The 19935-nt window shown below is 42.0% G+C and overlaps 1 protein-coding gene across 2 annotated transcripts; it reads left to right on the top strand.

The window, feature by feature from the left end:
* Positions 1-1021: 1021 nt before the first annotated feature.
* nrap (nebulin-related anchoring protein) lies at positions 1022-19879 on the top strand. Of its 2 annotated transcripts, XM_061755464.1 has the most exons (43): positions 1022-1214; positions 1832-1926; positions 2007-2094; positions 3830-3934; positions 4117-4224; positions 4490-4597; positions 4672-4776; positions 4883-4990; positions 5337-5444; positions 6057-6164; positions 7085-7201; positions 7657-7761; positions 7873-7980; positions 8760-8864; positions 8961-9059; positions 9345-9449; positions 9526-9633; positions 9703-9810; positions 9882-10079; positions 10455-10559; positions 10646-10744; positions 10825-10929; positions 11256-11363; positions 11895-12052; positions 12323-12476; positions 12558-12662; positions 13154-13252; positions 13342-13446; positions 13519-13626; positions 13771-13884; positions 13960-14157; positions 14243-14347; positions 14502-14600; positions 14666-14770; positions 14844-14951; positions 15097-15408; positions 15491-15595; positions 15950-16048; positions 16133-16237; positions 16445-16552; positions 16913-17224; positions 18306-18461; positions 18706-19879. In XM_061755464.1, the coding sequence occupies exons 1-43, from the start codon at positions 1149-1151 to the stop codon at positions 18991-18993; spliced, it is 5412 nt and encodes a 1803-aa protein (XP_061611448.1). In that variant the 5' UTR covers positions 1022-1148; the 3' UTR covers positions 18994-19879. The 2 variants fall into 2 exon arrangements, with proteins under 2 accessions (XP_061611448.1, XP_061611449.1); XM_061755465.1 differs by lacking the exon at positions 3830-3934.
* The last annotated feature ends 56 nt before the right edge of the window (positions 19880-19935 follow it).

Below are 19935 nucleotides of genomic sequence, written 5' to 3'. Positions count from 1 at the left end.
GGCAGCCATATTGGGACGGTACTACCCAGCGTAGACAACCATAGTAAACTATATAAACAAAGATGTTACGTGAAAAAAATTAAACAGTGGGTTTATGTAATATTTTTTTGTGGACTAATTCAACACAAGTATACTTTCTTGAGTTAATTTTTGGTGTCAATGAGAAAAATTATACTGTATAATACATGTAACTATTTTTCATTGCAAATAAATTAGATTTTTTTTTATATAAGGATAATAATCCCCTTTAAGACCTAAAATATTTTTTATGAGAATACAATTCTAATATCTTCAATCTACTTGTATTGTATAATTTAACTAACATATGTTTAATCAAAACGTAAAAACATATTTCTATATATTTATTGAAGTCGGTGTTTCATTTCTTTGGACCTTATGCCTCAAAACTGTTGCTCATTACAGATTCTATTAGCTCACAGAAGTGAAAATGAATAAAAAAGAATGGAGTAAGTATGACATTTGATGCTTTGATAGTCTTTATTTCTGCATTTAGTTGTAGAAAAAGAATCCCAAACTTTTATTATTATTATTATTATTATTATTATTATTATTATTATTAATTGTAACATTCACAGGAACAGAAATTCTATTTTTTTTAATTTAACTTTAATTTGCCCAACACATCAGTAAAGAAGAATGTATACATTGTATATAAATGCCTTGATAAATGCTTAACATGTAGATTTATCACTGCATAAGTCAAGCAAGCCTTACAACGTTTAAGGTTATTTCCTTTAACGTTGATCTATCCCCTATCTATAGCTATTGTTCAATGTGTAACGCTGTGTCACTCACTATGTGTCATAACAAGGTTGACCTAATTGTCCAGTAAAGGATCATTACACACATACATTGACATGTCCTGCAGACAGACAGCTGTGTCTACCAGTAGTCTAGCATGCTTTGCGATACGGGGGGGGGGGGGGGGGGGGGGGGGGGTGGTCCATCGTGGGACACAGTTTCAAGTAAGAGACCGCAGTGGCACAGTCGCAGAGCTAAGTTTACCACCAGCAGAGAAACACACAGGAGGGACTACCTGTTAGTTGCCTGCTTCCTGAGGTTTTTCAGAAGTTTTTATTTATTTTTCCAAAGTTTTGATTTTTTAAGGAAAGGACAAAGGACTCACCATGCAGTCTTGTGCAAGGTGTGGGTTTGTGGTGTACCCAGCGGAGAAGATCAACTGCATTGACCAGGTATGAGAAGCAAGCCTCAATTGATTGTTGTTTGACACAAATATTTTTTTGTAAATTTATTTATCTTTCCTTGCTTGATTTTTGTGTAACTGATTTGTCTTTCCTTGTAACTGACTTTACTGTTTTGTTATTATTTTCATTGTTTCACCTCTATTGATCGTTGTTTGTCAGAAAGTGTACATCATTTATCCATCAGGTTTTTTGGAATTGTATTTTTCCAATTTATTTGTATTTTTGTAATTCTTTTATTTTTTATTTTCATTTAATATAACATAAATGAAGGCTGGCAATTAAAAATATGTTATGCCGTGGCAACATTGAGATTGTTTAAAACATGGTGGGCAACCTGTGGCCCGTGGGCCATATAAGGCCTGCAATATAATTTTTTGCCCCAAGTCTAAAAAAATATAAACTCGGGGAAACTGTTATAAAAAGCCTAAAGACACAATATTTAATACTATAATGTATATGTAAATCAGAATTGGATGCCAATGCTCAGATACAGCCTAACGCTAATGCTAATGCTAAAATTTGTGGTCTTGCCCTCATGCAAAACTGTGCGATTAACACCATGTCCTGTCTGAAATAATAAAAATAATGGCATTTTTCTTTGCCAGAACTGGCACAAAGCATGTTTTCACTGCGACGTCTGTAAAATGGTGCTGACGGCCAATAACTTTGTCAGCCACAAGAAGAGGCCCTACTGCTCAGTGTGAGTACTTTCGACCATTATCTGGTTTCTCCATTTTCGCACAAAAGAAAAGTACAAAGGTGTGAATTTCCTGCCTGCAGACATAACCCGCGGAACAACACCTTCACCAGCGTGTACGAGACACCCATCAACATCAACGCAAAGAAGCAGAGCAAGGCCAGCAGTGAGGTGAGATGATGTCATGACGAGGACACAAGCTGTCTTTACAAAGCATTTGGCACAGGAGGCTGCTATGCACGTTATCAGTTGTAACCACTTTTAATCACTAAAGAAGGAATTTGGTGGTCAGATTACTTATTTTTTAAAATCTTAAAAAAAAAATAAAACTCTATTCCATCTTTTCTGGGAAAGGTGGCTGTGAGTCTGTAGTGACGGCAGCCCTATGGAATGGAGAGTGCGCCTCGGGTTATTTCGGTGCTTCACCCTCGTCGCTGACCAGCTTTATGGTTCAGGCACCTAAAATTAAACTCCACAAAAAGATCCCGGCATCGCTTCCTCTCCTCCACCTGTTCCCGTCTGTTGGATTCCATCTGCGTCTCAAAGTCCATGTGAGGCTCCTGGCTTATATTAGCAGCAGGCTAGCGCGTTCATCAACTACTGATAGATGCACCCAGTGAGACTGAGGTCTTAACATGTTGATATCTGATCTGACCGTTGACTCATGACCAAATCTTGCTTTTGCTTGCATGACCCAGCTTCTTTTCAATAGTTTGCTTTTAACACACAACTTGTTTTCAATTATTCTTTGGCTGAGACTAAAACATTTAAAGCTGAACTAAATAACCGTTGAAAGACTATAAGGGTAAAGGAATCAAACTTAAGTTTTCTTGCAGATTTTGTGGTCATCTGTCACGTGAAATGTATTTCAGTGTTTACCAAAGTGACTTTCCATAGAGATGATACTTTGATTGCAGATTGCAGATGCAGTATATCATATTACACCATATTAAATGAGGACCCAGTACACAACCTTGTGAGACTCCGCTACAAATCCAGCATTCTGGGAGATTTCATGGCCCTACAAGTTATCTACTGTATATTGTCAAGAAATGCGATGCATTAACATAAATGTGATACCTACAGATTGTAAAACAGTAAATAATATTATGCTACAATAACAACAGAAGAGGACCTAATGCAGAACCATGTGGGACTCCGCAAGTAAAGTAACATTACTAATGCAGTTTTATATGGTTTTGCTGTACACCCACAAAAAACATTTTTATAAATTTTTTTTTAAATGAATGATAAGATGCTTGATGAGTTGTTGATGATGAGATCAATCCTAAATCCGCCCTGTATTTTCCACTGAATATTTAGTTTCTTATGATCAAAATATATTATGATGTTTCATAGATGTAATACCTACAGATTGTATAGTAATATATGTGTATTACATCATCATTACAAATAGGTGGGGCCCAGTAAAAAAGCCTGTGGAGCTCCACAAGTACTTACAGTATACAGTATCAGGTTTTCTGGCCCCTTTAGTTGTCAATTGTCAAATATATTTTTATAACCTCTCCCATTTGTGTGTTGATTTTGCAATTTTTCAAGTTGTTTGATAAGTTTGTTTTATAAAGGAATCACCTCACAAAACGTTCTACGGCATAGAGTAAATCCTCTTGTATCATATTGCAAACAGATTAGCAATATAATCCCTGTGGGATTCCACAAGTATTCTTGCATCATTTGAGCAAATGTTTTATGACTTCTCGCTGAATCTGCAACATTAAGTCCCCAAATGAAGACATACGGTATCAAATCATGAAGTTTTAAAACATTCCAGACTTTCTTAAAACAGCGACAAATCTCATCAGCATAGGCACATGTCCAGTGTTGCGCTTGTGCAAACATGTGCTGGTCTTGGCTTTAACGTTTTGTCATCTATGTGCACTTGTAGCTGAAGTATTGCGAGGATGGCGATCGTTTTATGTCCACCTTCCACTATGACATGAAGTCCATGGAGTTGGAGAGGGCTCGTCGAGCCAATCAGATGGCCGGCCAGGTGAGCTCCCAAGTAGAGCAACTGGCCTAAAAAGGGAGTTCCAGTCAAAATTGTATTGGCTATAACTTGAATCTTTGCCCTCAATATGTGACAATGAAGCCATTTGTACACCAACTCTCATTACTTCTATCAGCAAATGTAGCAATCCTGAATGTCTTTTGAATGGCTTTGCATCCAAACAGGCCTTCAAGTCTCAGTCCGAGTTTTCCCAGCAGCAGACGTGGTACTCGGCCATGGTCACCAACCAGGAGATGGTGACCATGTCTCAAGCTCAGACGAACATCAGTGATGTGAGTGAAGAAACAAAGTACAAATACTTTGTTACTGTGGTACTCAAGTTCAATTTTCAGCGTTTTTTTTTTGTGCCAAGTAATCAAAATGGGTATTGCATATACGTAATTAACAGAAAAGAATTTTACATTTGTACTTAAGTACATTTAAGTCTGTACTTTTTATTTTTACTGAAGTAAAGGAGTTTAATCAGTACTTTTACTTTTACCAGTCTTTTTTTTTTACAGTACAAATTGTGAGTATGTTTTCCACCTATGATGACAGGTAAAGTACATGCAGGAATACGAGCAGTCCAAAGGGAAAGGCAGCTTCCCGGCCCTGATCACACCAGGATACCAGGTGGCCAAAAACGCCAACACTTTGGCAAGCAACGTAAGGGAACCTTTGCCAAAATTGGTGCATCATTATGTGCCCATATTGAGCTTTTTGTGTTCTATCCCTAAAAGCTTGAATACAAAAAAGGGCATGAGGAAAGAGTTTCAAAGTACACCGCCTTTGTGGACCCCCCGGAGGTGCTCCTGGCCAAGAAACAAGGACAGATTATCAGCGACGTGAGTCTTAGTCAATAACTTTCATGTACACTCACACTTACCAAGAAAATAATGCAAGGTACGACAGCATATATGCTATGACGCCAATATAATATTCTTTATGCAGTATGCCTACACTGAGGAGTACGAGCAGCACAAAGGCAAAGGCAGCTTCCCTGCACATCTTACACCTGGATACAAAATGTCAAAAAAGGCCTCCGAACAGGCCAGCAACGTAAGCATAAAAACACTCGTTCACACAGCGGTGGGAAGTAACCGAGTACAAATCATTTGTTGCAGTACTGAAGTATATTTTTCAGGTATCTGCATTTTACTTGAGTATTAATTTTTCTGACATTTAGTTTTTACTTTTACCTCCAACTTTTGAAAATGGACATCTGTACTTTCTACTCCTCACTTTGTCAAAATCTGCATTTTGACATCTGCGGATGATGACGTAACCTAAAAAAGGAGTTGAATCAGTACTTCTACCTAAGTACACAGTATTAGTACTTTTCCCACCTATGCATTTGTGTAATCAAATATTGTCAGTCAACAGCTTTCTCTGTGGTTTATGGCAGATAAAGTATCGGCACGTGTACGAGCAGGAGATAAAGGGCAAAGCCAGCGCTGACGCTGCAATGGCCGAAATGGTCCACGCCAGAGAGAATGCAGAAAACTTCAGCCAGGTCATTCATTTTTTTTTTTTAGCATCATGCAAGTTAGTACAATATTTCTAAGAGATGTAAGCAAGAAAGTCATTTCAACATTTATTTGATATCGTTGATATCCAGTTTAAGGGCAATGAACTAGTATCCTCTTTGTGCTCACTAGTAAGACATTTATGCGTCTTACTATACTATCAAAGTTTCTGCACACTAGTTGGACAACTTTAGAATAGTAGGGCAACTACATATTACTAGTGAAGCAAAACTACTAGTGGGCATTTTGCCGCGACTAGCAGGGTCCAGAAAGCTACGAGTGTGTGACACCTGCCTACTAGTTGGGCCTAGTAGTGTTAGTAGTGCAGCACAGTTAAGGTTTATAATTGCGTGCTAGTAGGCAAAAAGTGGGACTAGGACTGGGAAAAGGAAATGTTAGTAATGCAGTCATTCTATTCGTGCACTGAATTGTCTTACTAGTGAGCTGCAAAGAGCGTACTACCTTAAGCTGGGTATTGTTGCGAACGAAAAAAGGCTCAAACGGCTCCCCATAGGGCTTTGTTCTAAACTGAAGAATACCAAAGTTGTGCCTATTGATTTATGTTCGGCGCGTTTAATAACGCAGTGCACTTTCTGTAGATCGCCTACACTGAAGAGTATGAGCAACAGCGGGGCAAAGGAAGCTTTCCAGCCATGATAACGCCCGGTTATCATCTGGCTAAGAAGGCTCAAGAAAACGCAAGTGATGTGAGTATATAACGTGATATTTGTTTTATATTTTGGTTGAAGCAAGAATTTGGACAGCACACATCTGCGCCACGTAAATCATCTTTATCAGTTCAGAATCGGGCGGCACGGTGGCCGACTGGTTAGAGCGTCAGCCTCACAGTTCTGAGGTGCGGGGTTCAATCCCCGTCCCCGCCTGTGTGGAGTTTGCATGTTCTCCCCGTGCCTGCGTGGGTTTTCTCCGGGCACTCCGGTTTCCTCCCACATCCCAAAAACATGCATTAATTGGAGACTCTAAATTGCCCGTAGGCATGACTGTGAGTGCGAATGGTTGTTTGTTTCGATGTGCCCTGCGATTGGCTGGCAACCAGTTCAGGGTGTACCCCGCCTCCTGCCCGATGACAGCTGGGATAGGCTCCAGCACGCCCGCGACCCTAGTGAGGAGAAGCGGCTCAGAAAATGGATGGATGGACAGTTCAGAATCGATATTTATGTAATACCATGACAAAAAGACAAAACATATTTAAATAAAATATTTCATCATAATTGGTTACACGCGTTTTGCTAGTTGAAGTTGCCTGTAACAAGTTTTGCTCTGACCAACCAATCAGAGGTTGGAAATGGTTTTGACATCATCAAGGGCAATCGCTGTGGCCCCGTGAGGACGAATTCGGATGAGACCTTGGGCAAATTAGATTGACATGGCAACACATCGAGGCTGAAATATGATTGGACAAACAAATCTAACTTCCACATACATGCACTGCAAGCAGTACAGCCCAGAGAAACGCTACGAAATGACATGAATAGAATGTTGGGAATCAAGTCATACCTTTTCATGGAACAAATAGTAGAATTTAGGTTAGCTGAGAAGCCCTTGCTGACCTCCTGACCGCCCATCACTGCTAAAACCTGTCTTCCTTTGTCTGTTTTTCTTCAAGCTGAAATACAGAAAAGACTTAAATAAGATGAAGGGCACGTCACATTTCCACAGCCTGACCTCCGAGGACAACCTGGCCTTGATGAACGCGCGGAAGATCAACAAGCTTGTCAGCGAGGTGAGGCAATCGCTTGACGTTATGCCACGGCGTAGACACGACGCCAGGAAAAGCAGATGTTTAGCATCTCTGACATGCCACAGCTTACCTCGAACGCCATGCGGCACATCCGTCCGAAATGATGTCACTACACGAGCTTGAAGTTCTATTCTGAACAGTTAGCCTATCGGTGTCTGTTACATGTGGCGGCCGCTCACTTTATATTAACACAGAGCAATGTTTTAGAAGAAAAATCCCAAGTCCGTTAAATCGTGGTCCGTTAAATCCAGGTTCCACTGTATTTAAGCGTAGTGCTAATGTTCAAATTGTGAATAATTTCACAACAGCTTGCAGTTATATTAAATACACTTTTTAGCGAAAGAAACCTCTGCCTATTAGATGGACAATTGGGACAAAAGCTTGATAATCACTGTTCTAGATTCAAACATGTATTTATTTCCTATACTGACCAACAGGTAGAGTATAAGAAGGACTTGGAGAACAGCAAAGGCCACAGCATCAATTTCTGCGAGACGCCCCAGTTTCAAAATGCTACCAAAGTAGCCAAATTCACCAGTGATGTAAGCATTGAGCATTATGTATCTGCTCCCACCACAATTATAATTATACCATTACTGTGGTAATAATGGGGATAACACATGCTGTTTTGTTTTCTCTGTGTGGTATAAAAGAACAAATACAAAGAGAAGTACACCACCAACATGAAGGGCCACTATGAAGGATCGGGAATCGACAAGAAGACCATGCACGCCATGAAAGCCCGGACGCTGGCCAGTGACGTAAGCCATGACCATAAACTAGAGGTGGGACTAGGTTACACGAGTCTCAAATCTTAACCCTCAAGTTTCAAGCAAGTCCCAAAGTATCATCGTAAAACTCAAGCAAGTCAAGTCGAGTCCACACTAAATTTGAATCAAGTCAAGTTATTACTTGGGTTAACAAGTTCTAAGTCAGGTCATACAATCTTGCTCAGTCACAACATACATATAGTCCTAATTAGTTAGTTAGCTGTACTAACACATTCACCATGAACACTTGATTTTTTTCTCAATTTAACGCAAAACCGACATGAAGGTGTGTTAATGTTTGACCAGTTATCGGTTAGCTAAACTGCGAAATCAATGTAGCTTACCTGTCTTAGTGGGTTTTGTACAGCCGGGAATGAAGTTAGATGTCGTAGTTGTTGTCTCGTATCTTTGCATATTGCCATTCTTTTTGATCGCATCATAACATCCTGGTGGGTTTTCTTTTGGGAAAAAACAACAACAAATAGCACACTACCTTGAAAATAAAATTGTAAACGAGCAAGACTAGTTCAAGTCTGAGTCAAATTGAGTCTCAGAATACCGAGTCAAGTTGAGTCTTTTATATGATTTAGCCAAGCAAATCCCAAGTCCTAAAATCAGCAACTTAAGTCTGACTCGAGTCAAGTCATGTGACTCGAGTCGCCAACCTCTGCCATATACCACGTGTATGACTATTATATTTATTAAACAGCCAATACATCAGTGTGGACAAATTTCTCTTTCAAGTTTCTGGTTTCTCATATGTGATCCAGATCGCATACAAACAAGGTCATGATCAAGATCAGGGCGAATACACCTACCAAGCCACGCTGACACCAGGCTACCGCAGCCAAAGGAAGCTGGACCCACTGAAAGATGTGAGTTCTCTATAGTCTGGTCACAATATTCAATGAGTAAGTACCTAACTGAGATATCAGCTCAGTGAAAGGTCCGTTTGTGTTCCCAACTTGTAGAAGAACTACAGGCAGCACATTGACCAAGTCAAGTACAGCCCAGTGACGGACACGCCGGAGATCCTCCTGGCGAGGAAAAATGCTCAGCTTATCAGCAATGTGAGTCCAGCGCATTACCTCAAAGGCATGGTGGTAGACCACCAAAATGTTTTTTTTTAAAGCAGTTTTGTGATGAAATCAGCTCCCACAATCTAGGCATGTGTACAGCTATGTTGAGTTTATGTCATTGGTAAACATGGCCCAACTGGTAGATCATACTGATTTGATATACGGGTAAATTGCGTTACAAGCTTGATCATGGAACAAATTAAACTCGTACTGTACATCAAGGTACCAGTGTAAATAATGATTTTTGTTCAAACCTATTTCACGATCATCATCCAGCTAAATTACAAAGCAGACTACGAGAAGACTAAGCATCTGTACACGCTCCACGAGGACCTGCCCCAAATCAAAAAGGCCAAAGACAATGCAGCCTTGTGCAGTGACGTAAGTAAGCACCCACTTTTTCAATTTTTCCGTACATATATTCGTCCACTCACACTTCACCCCACTCTCAATTCAGATTAAATATAAGGAGGAGTGGGAGAAGACCAAATCCAAAGCCTGCGACATTGGCGTAGACGACCTCAGCGTCAAGGCGGCAAAGGCTTCCCGAGACCTCGCCAGCGACGTGAGAAAAATGACATAACCCGAGTATTTATTACACAAATCAAGTCACAATAAACGTAATGTGTTGCAGCTTAAATACAAAGAAAACTACCTGAAGAACAAGGAACTGGCTGTAGGCGTCAACGTAAGCGACTCCAAAACTCTACATTCGCTTCAGGTGGCCAAGATGCGCAGCGACGTAAGTCATTTCGAGCAACCATTCACGCAACTCTTTGGGACTTCACTCATACAGTTGAGCTTCTCCTGCAGATTGCATACAAGAAGGGCTCCAAGGAGAACCAGGCTCAGTACAGCCTGTCTATGGACATGGTCAACCTAAGTCATGCCAAAAAGGCCCAAGCTCTGGCCAGTGACCTGGAATATCGCACCAGGCTGCATGACTACACCGTCATGGCTGATGACATCAAGGTCCAGCAGGCCAAAAAGGCATATTCCCTGCAGAGCGATGTGAGAAATAGACACAAGATCTTAACATGACAATTAAACTAACAAAATCACACTATATGGTGCAGACGTGGTCCATAGAAATTTCAGGCCTGACCTCTACTCTTTGTGGTTCCTCCTAATCTGAAGTTTTACTACACTTACATTACACTAGATTTTATAAAACCCATTTATTTTCTCTTATATGATGATTCATCCATCCATCCATCCATCCATCCATTTTCTGAGCCACTTATCCTCCCACTTATCATAATGGGATGGCTGGATGTGTTTTATGTAGAAGATCTTGAAAGCCCTCACCTCAAACCCATCAGACCTTTGAAATCACGATTCTTTTGTCGACTGACCAATGACTTTTTTTTGTCTTCTGCTCATCAGAACCAGTATCGCTCAGATCTGAACTGGATGAAAGGAGTGAGCTGGGAGACCGAGGGGTGCCTCAACATCACCCAGGCCAAGAAAGCCGGAGATCTGCTCAGCGATGTCAGTTCTTTGTCATGTTTTTAATCGACGACTGAGCTCTGGATTAAGTGACACATTGTGTTATGGCATTTTTCACTCTTTTGCAGAATATATATCGTCAGAAGGTGGATCGCATCAAGTTCACCCAAGTGGCGGACAATCTGTCCATGAAACATGCCAAGAAGAGCCAGGAACTGCAGAGCGACGTAAGGTCATCGCGATGAAGGCATACTTGTATTTGTCTTGCTCACCATTGGTCAATGGTCAATCAAATTGTGCTTTTTAGCTGGCGTACAAAGCAAACACGGAGCAAATGATCCACAAGTACACCATGACGCAGGATGAGCCACTGTTCAGACAAGCAAAGGCAAACGCTGAGCTTCTCAGTGGGGTGAGTGTGTTGACCATACCAGATATTAGAACACTGACAATGATAAAGGCCATGTTTTTGGACCTGAATCGGTAAAGTAAGTTAGTTAGTGTACTGTACCATTTTTTTTTCCTGCTGTCATTCTTCACTTTAGTGTTCACTGCCCACCAATTCGCAATTCCCAATTATGACTGGTAGTTTCGGAGAACGTGTTTACCTAAACTGAAGCGTAACATAACTTAGTGAAATTGAAAGAAAGACAATGACGGTCATTCAGTGTGAGCTTTCCTCTCGTGTTCAAATGCAAACCCTCATCTCTCTCCCTCTACTATCTCCTTTTCTTCCAGAAAGTCTACAAAAGTCAATGGGAGAAACAGCGGGAAAAGGGCTTTCAGCTTCGATTGGACTCACTTGCCATTCTCACAGCCAGAGCTAAGAGAGACCTGGCCAGTGATGTGAGTTTTTTCTCAAGAATGGCGGACACTCGTACCTCGATCCAGAACCTTGGATTTGTTTCGATTTTGTATTCCAGTATAAAACGTCTACCTCCCTAACGAAGCTACTTGCATATCTACCTTACCACCGATTTAGCTACTTACCGATCTACCTTTTGATAGATCTAGCTAGCTACTCACATCGAGTTATAGCTAGCAAAGCTTTTAAATTCCTAAAGTAAGTTGTACAAGTAACTGTTCGTAGAGCATGAACATATAGTGAACCTTGGATGACCTTTTGGGTCCCATTGTCAAAATTACCAGTCGCTGGACAGGCTGGCACGGAGGAGATCCCACAGATATCGACAATGCCAAGTCGTGTTGTCCCATTCAAACTCTGGATTCTTCGAGCTTTGGCGGCTTATTACGAGTTGGTTGACGTCCAAACTATTATGAGTTCTGAGTGTCCGCTTAAACCGAACACAGTCCCATTGAGAGTGATCTAGTTCGATAAAGCCTTGCTTAAGAACCCGCCATCTTGTTCCCTTGCAGGTCAAATACAAAGAGCAGTATGAGAAAAACAAAGGCAAGGTGATCGGAATCAAGTCAGTCAGCGACGACACTCAGATGTCTCACTCGGCTCTGGCCACCAAACTACAGAGCGGACGCGACTACAAGAAGAACTATGAGGACACCAAGACCCAATTCAAGTGAGGCCCTCAACTGTAATTAGTGAAATAATATGATTAGTAGTGATTAGTTCCCAAAGTGTAATGACTTTTTGATGTGTTCTGTTCCTGCACCAAATGTTCTTGGGCTCCGGTTAAAGTTACCTCAAAGGGGAACACTGTGTCCCATACAAAAGATAATCTCTTCAATATTTACTATCACCCCAAATGGGATTACGCTTTTCCTTTTCTGATTTATAAACACTGGATATTTATATTGTCAAATGATACTAAAATCCATCCTCCCTCCAGTGTTTCTCTGGACATGCTGAACATCAGTCAGGCTAAGAAGGCCCAAGACTTGGCAGCTGACTACAACTACAGAACATTCCTTCACGAGTACACCACGCTGCCAACTGACATGAACGTTGCCTGGGCAAAGAAGGCCTATGGACTGCAGAGCGACGTCAGTGCCATGAATAGAAACTCAAGTGATTATTGTTTCATAAACCATTGTACAAAATTACATTTATGTGTGTCTCTTTAGAAACTGTACCGATCCGATCTGAACTGGATGAAGGGCGTTGGCTGGGAGGCCTCCAAGTCTTTGGATGTCCAGCAAGCCAAAAAAGCAGGAGAGCTCGTCAGCGAGGTAATGTAACCCAGAATGCATTGCAAATTATCTGATACGATTCCTTTGAATAGGGTTATCATCCCGACATACAGTACTAAAAGACTAGTTCTGGAAGAAACATGCCTGTGAAGTGTACTGTTAAGCAACTAAGGCTATGAAAAATATGACAGGCATTGTGTAAAGGCTGAGTGAAGGCACAAACTGATACAGTTAATGACTTGGGTCAGAATTTATTTAAAGAGCTGGGGACCTTTCATAAATTCTTGGAACTAGGTTAATTACCACATCTACGATGAACTTTAACAACTTTCCAAGATACCTGGCATTAAAGGCTAGTGTCTGGTTGCCTAGACCGACAGATAGCTAGAATAAATAAAAAGATTCTGCCATGAAAATAACACTGTGGGTTCTCATAGCCAAGACGTTTGACCATCAAAAACACAACAAAATGCTCAAGTCATGTTTTAAACTGACTAACACCGCTGCTAACTAACTAAACACTGCTTTAGAAAAAATATCGCCAGGATGTGAGCGCCCTGAAGTTTACAAGTGTTGAAGACACACCAGAGATGGTTCAGGCCAAACTCAGTAACAAACTGGCCATTGATGTAAGTATTTCTGACCTCGGTGTCGATGTACTGTATGTGATTACTAAGTATGCTAAAGTAAAATGGTGGTTGATACGTTGTCTTTACAGAGGTTGTACAGAGAGAAGGGAGAAAATATGAAGCACAACTACACCCTAAATGAGGAGCTGCCTGAGTTTGTGCAGGCCAAGATCAATGCCGTGAACCTTAGTGAGGTAAATGGACGCTTACAACCAATCAATTTTGTCTTTGTCCGAATTTTACAAGTTTAAACTGTTCGCTTTCAGAGCCGTTACAAGGAATCTTGGACTAAACTACGTGACGGCGGCTATAAACTGCGTCTGGATGCTATTCCTTTCCAGTCAGCCAAAGCGTCTGCTGACATCCTCAGTGATGTAAGTCATCAAGAGCCTTTCCTCTGGCCGTATGACGACGAATTTAACATCTGATTGAAGTCTTTAGACATCTGGTTAAAGTCTTTGAAATTGTCATAATCTTGCAAATGTACACATTAAAATGGCATATTTGTGTCACTTCAGCAAAAATACAAAGAGCAATTTGAGAAGACCAAAGGGAAGATGATTGGACTGAAAGGGCTGCAAGACGACATGAACATGGCTCACTCCGTTTACGCCAACAAGCTGCAAAGCGACGTGGGTGGTTTCTCTATTTTATCAAATTTGCAAACACGACCATGTTAGAGACTTTTTTTCAACCCCACGATCCAGATTAAGTACAAGAAAGAGTCGGCTAGCCAGCTCTCCAAGCTCCACCTGCCCATGGACATGATGGAGGTGGTCCATGCCAAGAAGGCCCAGTCTCTGGTCAGCGATCAGGACTACAGGCTCACTCTGCATCAGTACACCTCTCTGCCGGACGACATGAAGCTGCAGGCGGCCAGGAAAGCGTACGCTCTGCAGAGCGAGGTATGGCACACTTCACCCTTACAAGGCATTAGGAGTGACATACGCACAACAGCTAGAGTATGTAAGATTTTTGTCTCCGTTGCAGAGGATATATCGCTCTGACCTCAATTACCTGCGGGGTGCTGCATGGATCGCCACTGGGGCTCTGCAAATTGAAGGCTCTAGGAAAGCTACTGACCTTATCAGTGATGTAAGACAAATAATTATTCTTTTACCTACCTACCTACCTACTGACCTAGCCGCCTATCTTTCTACAAACCTACCTACCTGCCTAAGTTTTTTTTAAATACATCAGTGCCTATAAACCGTAACTAAGATGATTTTTGGTATTTGTCCTGCCTCAGAAAAAGTATCGTCAGCAGCCATACAACTTCAAGCACACGTCCGTGGCAGACTCCCCTGACATGGTCCACGCCAAACTCAGTGGACTGATCACAAATGAGGTGAGTGTATACATTTTCCCTCAATGTGACAATACTGACATTCACGGAACTTGCCTCTCTCCTAGCGTCTGTACAAAGAGAAAGGGGTGAGTGACCAGCACAACTACACCATTACGGCAGAGAGACCGGAGATCACCCAAGCAAAGATCAATGCGGCTAACTTTAGTGAGGTACGACCGCCCTAAGTGGACCATGACTTGTTTTCATCAGTAGCGAACTTAAGCCGGATGGTTGTTTCTTCAGATAAGATACAGGGACTCCTGGCACACTCTGAGGGCTCAGGGCTATAAGCTGACCATGCAGGACATCCCATTCCAGGCAGCCAAGAGTTCCACGGGCATCGCCAGTGACGTAAGATTACCATTACAGATACAGACGCTAGTCTACTTACTAACATTCCAGTTACCCAAATTACGGAAATAAGACTAGTGTTGGCAGATTAGTGTTAGTAAAATTAGTGTTAGCGCGATCATATTTTGTATCTCCCTCTCCACAGTACAAGTACAAACACAACCACCTGATGGAAAAAGGAAAACACATCGGCGCCCAAAGTATTTCGGACGACACATACCTGCTGCACTACATGCAGGCAAACCGACTGGCCAGCGACCAAGAGTACCGGAAGGACGCTCTGACGACCAGCGGACGCTACCACCTGACGCCCGACATGGTTCAATTAGTCACGGCCAAGAACGCCCAGGCCCTGGCCAGCGAGCAGGACTACAGGAAGAGGCTTCACGAGTACACGGTGCTTCCCGACGACATGAAGGTCAAGTGGGCCAAAAAAGCCTACGACCTGCAGAGTGAGGTGAGGCAAGGTGACTTAGGGGCAAAGAACGCAACAACTTGTTTCCAAGCTCAACTGAGTGATTTCACCGCTTCCTGCTTAGACACTGTACAAATCGGACCTGAACTTCATGAAGGGCGTGGCATGGGATGGCGTGGGGGCACCTCAGCTGGAGTCAGCCAAGAAGGCTGGAGAGCTTGTTAGTGACGTAAGTGTGCACTTTCAATTTATATTTTAGCGATTATACCAGCGGATTACAAGATCTGTAAACAAGGTAAGGCACTTTTGGAAAAAGAAAGAACTCCCTTCTGGAAGGAAAATATTTTGACAGAGCGGAGACGTTGACGTAGAAAACAAAACTTGGTAGTAGACCTCAGGAAGCCGGATCGGGATGAGCTTGGCCAATGTACGATCAGCATTAGCCTTCATATAACACTTACCTGAATGATGCAGTTACATATAAGTCAAGGACCAGATCGGACAAAGAGAGTCTGCAAATGTACAATACAGTGGGGAAACACTGTACTAATAATGTTTATTTGTGTATTATTTCATCATGCAGAAGCGATATCGCCAACTCCCGGACAGCCTGAAGTTCACCTCGGTGACGGACTCCCCCGATATGGTCCACGCCAAGGCCAGCTATCAACAATGCAGCGAGGTAACGTGAAGAAAATGTAACCATTCATGCTAATATTTGTATATTTCTCCACCTTTTGATATATGATTTCGGGTCTCCATCCAGAGGCTGTACAAATCGGGCAGGAACGACGACATGAACAAGTACACCTTACATCCAGATGATCCCGACTTCGTCCGAGCCAGGATGAACGCCCAGCACATCAGTGATGTAAGGCAGACTAAAAACAGAGTGGTATTTAATCATTTGACCAGAGACAAAAAGTTTACAGAAGGTCAAATTAAGTTCACCTGTGAAGGTTATGGTGCATTTTATGTCAATCCAGAAATTTCAACCAAAAGCCTTAACTTTTTGTGAGTACTATATGTGGATTATTAGAAATGTGACACTTTCAAATTGTTTTTGTGCCTGGTGCAGAAAGTGTACAAGGCCTCCGGGGAGCAGCTGAAGACGCTGGGCCACGACTTGAGGCTTGACGCCATCCCCTTCCAAACAGCAAAGGCCTCCAGGGAAATTGCCAGTGACGTGAGTGCTGTTCACTCTTCTTGGAAATGGACAGAAAAGAAAGTGTTCCTGCAGCATTGTAGAATTGTCTAAAAAAAATAAAAATTACAATTCAGGAGCAGTTAGAAGTTATCGAGTTCGATTAATGCATTCATGAATTGCTAAGGATGGAATCAAAGAGGTGGCTTTTATTTTTTTTTTCAATTAATTTCTATAAATGTTCATGTATATTTATAGATTTTTGCCATTTTTCGTTCAAATGCAGTAAAGATTAAAAAATAAGTCCTGGTAATAATTTACAGACCAATTAAATAAAATGTGATTATTTTCTGCAGCACACAGTGATGCGGAATCACTAATCAACACCTTCCCCTTGACTAGGTGCTCTACAAGGACTCTCACTTGCGCGAGAAGGGCCAGCAAGTGGGGCTGCGCTGCGTCGAGGACGACCCCAAAATGGTGCACTCGCTGGCGGCCAGCAAGCTCCAGAGCAACCTGGAGTACAAGCGGCAGTCCAAGGAGGAGCGCTCCAACTACAAGATCCACGCCGACCAGCCCGAGTTCCTGCTGGCCAAGAAGAGCCAGGCGCAGGCCAGCGACCTGGCGTACCGGAGCAAGCTCCACGACTACACGTGCGATGCAGAGCAGCTCCACGTCAAGCACGCCAAGCAGGCCTACAAGCTACAGAGCGACGTAAGACATCACCGACTAGGCTGTGTGCATTCTCAAGTCTTTTGGGTTGGTGTTTCGCAACCTTCATTGAACCAAGGCACATACTTTACTTTGCCACACCACCAAACAATAATGTCAGAAAAAGTATATTCACTGAGATAATGATAATCTTTTCTAAATTTACACACAAATTGACTTAATGTGAAATCCGGGCTTGCGTAGTTAAACACAAAGCCGATACGTTAATTCCCGCCTATTTTGCCTCACAAATAGCAAAAAAACAAGAGTAATTGACGCTCCTCAAAAGGTTTATGATTGTTCATATATTTAAAGTTTAAACCAATATACTACAAACTATGATTCGCAAAAGAAATGATAAAAATTTCACACTTATTTTACAGCATTACCTTTCAAAATAAATAGCTCACAGATGATTTGTATCAGCAGAGCTCTCTGCTAACCTCTGCTAACAACCCGGGCTAACCTTAGCTTTCCCCCCGACATACAAAGCTCTTAAACAGTCGTGATCCATGACACCAGTCACTACTTTCCTATTATCCAGGTCTTTGGCACCATCTTGTGGTATCTTAGTGTTACAGAAGTTTAAAAATACACAAGAAATTAGCAATTTTTTCAGCTAATAATGCAGGATAGCAGGTAAATTTGTGAAGTGAATATTTGACATATTACTGTAATTTCTTGTATGAATGGCAACAGGTGGATAAACAGGTTAACTGTACCTTATGCCATTTAGTGGAAGAGCATTGACTTGTTCTACCTGTCACTATATGTTGCTGGCATAGATGAATAAAGATTAATTATTGGTAGTAAATAAATAATACATTTCAGGCCAATTTAGTGACATTAGATCATTCCAGCACCATGGTTGGAAATCATTGATCATGGTAATCTGGAAAAGTTAAATGGAGGCAACTGCACTCTTAGAACTGAAGAAGGCTTATGGCGTAAAGGTGAAAAGTCATTTAACAACCACGCCCAGGTGCCTCCATTCGGCTTTCTGCGGACTTACTAACTATCTTTACAACTACTGTAATGTAGCATTTGTTTGGAACTTGAGCTGCTGTTGTGACGGCTGTCGCAGGTGAACTACAAGTCGGACCTGAGCCGGATGAGGGGAGCGGGCTGGACGCCACCCGGCTCCCACAAGGCCGAGCTGGCCCGCCGGGCTGCCGAGCTGGGTCTGGCTGAGGGCGTGACCACGGATGAGGCCATCGCCAAGTACCAACGCATGATCATGGTGAGACCAAATCCATAAATCTATCCATCCATCCATGTGGTATCAACAATATATGATTGATATATTTCAAGAGCTGAAGTTGAAAATGACAAAATTAGACAAGAATCCACATTCTTGGGAAGTTATACTACATTTGCATTAACCCAGCTAAAACAGTTCATAAATAGCAATCGAGATGGACACAAACGGCCAGCATAGAGCTCAAAGGGTTAAAAATAAACTTTCCCCCAAAAAACCTTTGCAGCTTCACTACCAGCAGCGGATGGAGGAGCAACAACAACAACAACAACAGCATACGTCCGAGCATGTGGAGACCAGCGAGGACGTTCGGAAAGGCGTCAACATGGACGCCACAGAGGTGCTTCATGTCAACAGGACCAAGACCTACCAGACCGTGCAGAAAAAGACCACCACCAGTAGCAGCACTGCCGCCTTCAAATCCATGGAGAAGAAATCCAGCGGCACCTCGTCAGCTGCCCGGCACAGCGCACTCAAGACGTCCGGTCAGGCCAAAGCCATAAAAGATGCTTAGAAGATTTGGAGAGTACGAACGGCCACACTGAACTGAACTGACGCAAGATGGATGATGAATGAAGGACGCAAGCATGTTGAATGAAGACGGGATTCGTTATGTTTTGCAAAAAAAGAAAAAAAAAATGTTCTTGACACAGTGGCGTTTTTATATTTAAAAAAAAATAATAATAGATGGGGCACTACCCACTTAGTCTACAACTACAGAAAGCCATTTGAGCATTTAGTCGTTGTGCTTTAATTTAAAATGAAACCGTTGGCAAGATTTTAATGTAGCGTAAAAATAGTCAGAGAGAATGCATATCCAGCTTCGCCAAAATAGCGACGCTAACAACGCTAAGCTAGCATTAGCACTGTAAACAGGCCGACATTAGCCTTGGCTAAGCATGACTAATTCGTAATGGAGTGTTACTGTAACACTAAAGGATGTTATGATGAACCACTACTCTGTATTATTTATAAAATATGTATTGAATGCTGGATCCGGTGGGGCACTCAAGCACTTGCCCCGCATGTAAAACCGCCACTGGGTTGTAAGCAAAAAGAATTGTGGGATTGAACGAAACGCACACGTGACGTGAAATATGATTTTAATACCGGTAATGCACGAAAGACGTTTGCAAATAGGAATGTACGCACAGCTGGAGGTGGCCATTTAAACCCTTTATTTTTCCATATAAGCAGACATATTTGACACTTTGTGTTTGGGCGACAATGTTTTTTCATTTTTGGAATGACGATGTCGTAACCCCGAAGCGAGTAATCGACTCTTTTAGTCTGGCAGGTTCAGCTTTTGTCACACGAAAACTCAAAGCTGGGCTTGGAGTAAAGGCTCCATTTCACTACTTTCAAAATAAATGTTTTGGGTTTTTTTTCTCCTTCAAGCAGATCTGTTTTCGTGTCCCCTAAATCAGTTGTTTTCAACTGTTGTCACACTGGGACC

This window comes from Phyllopteryx taeniolatus, chromosome 19 (genome assembly GCF_024500385.1).
Source record: "Phyllopteryx taeniolatus isolate TA_2022b chromosome 19, UOR_Ptae_1.2, whole genome shotgun sequence".
Taxonomy (NCBI): Eukaryota; Metazoa; Chordata; class Actinopteri; order Syngnathiformes; family Syngnathidae; genus Phyllopteryx; species Phyllopteryx taeniolatus.
This window is presented reverse-complemented; position numbering and strand designations above follow the sequence as displayed.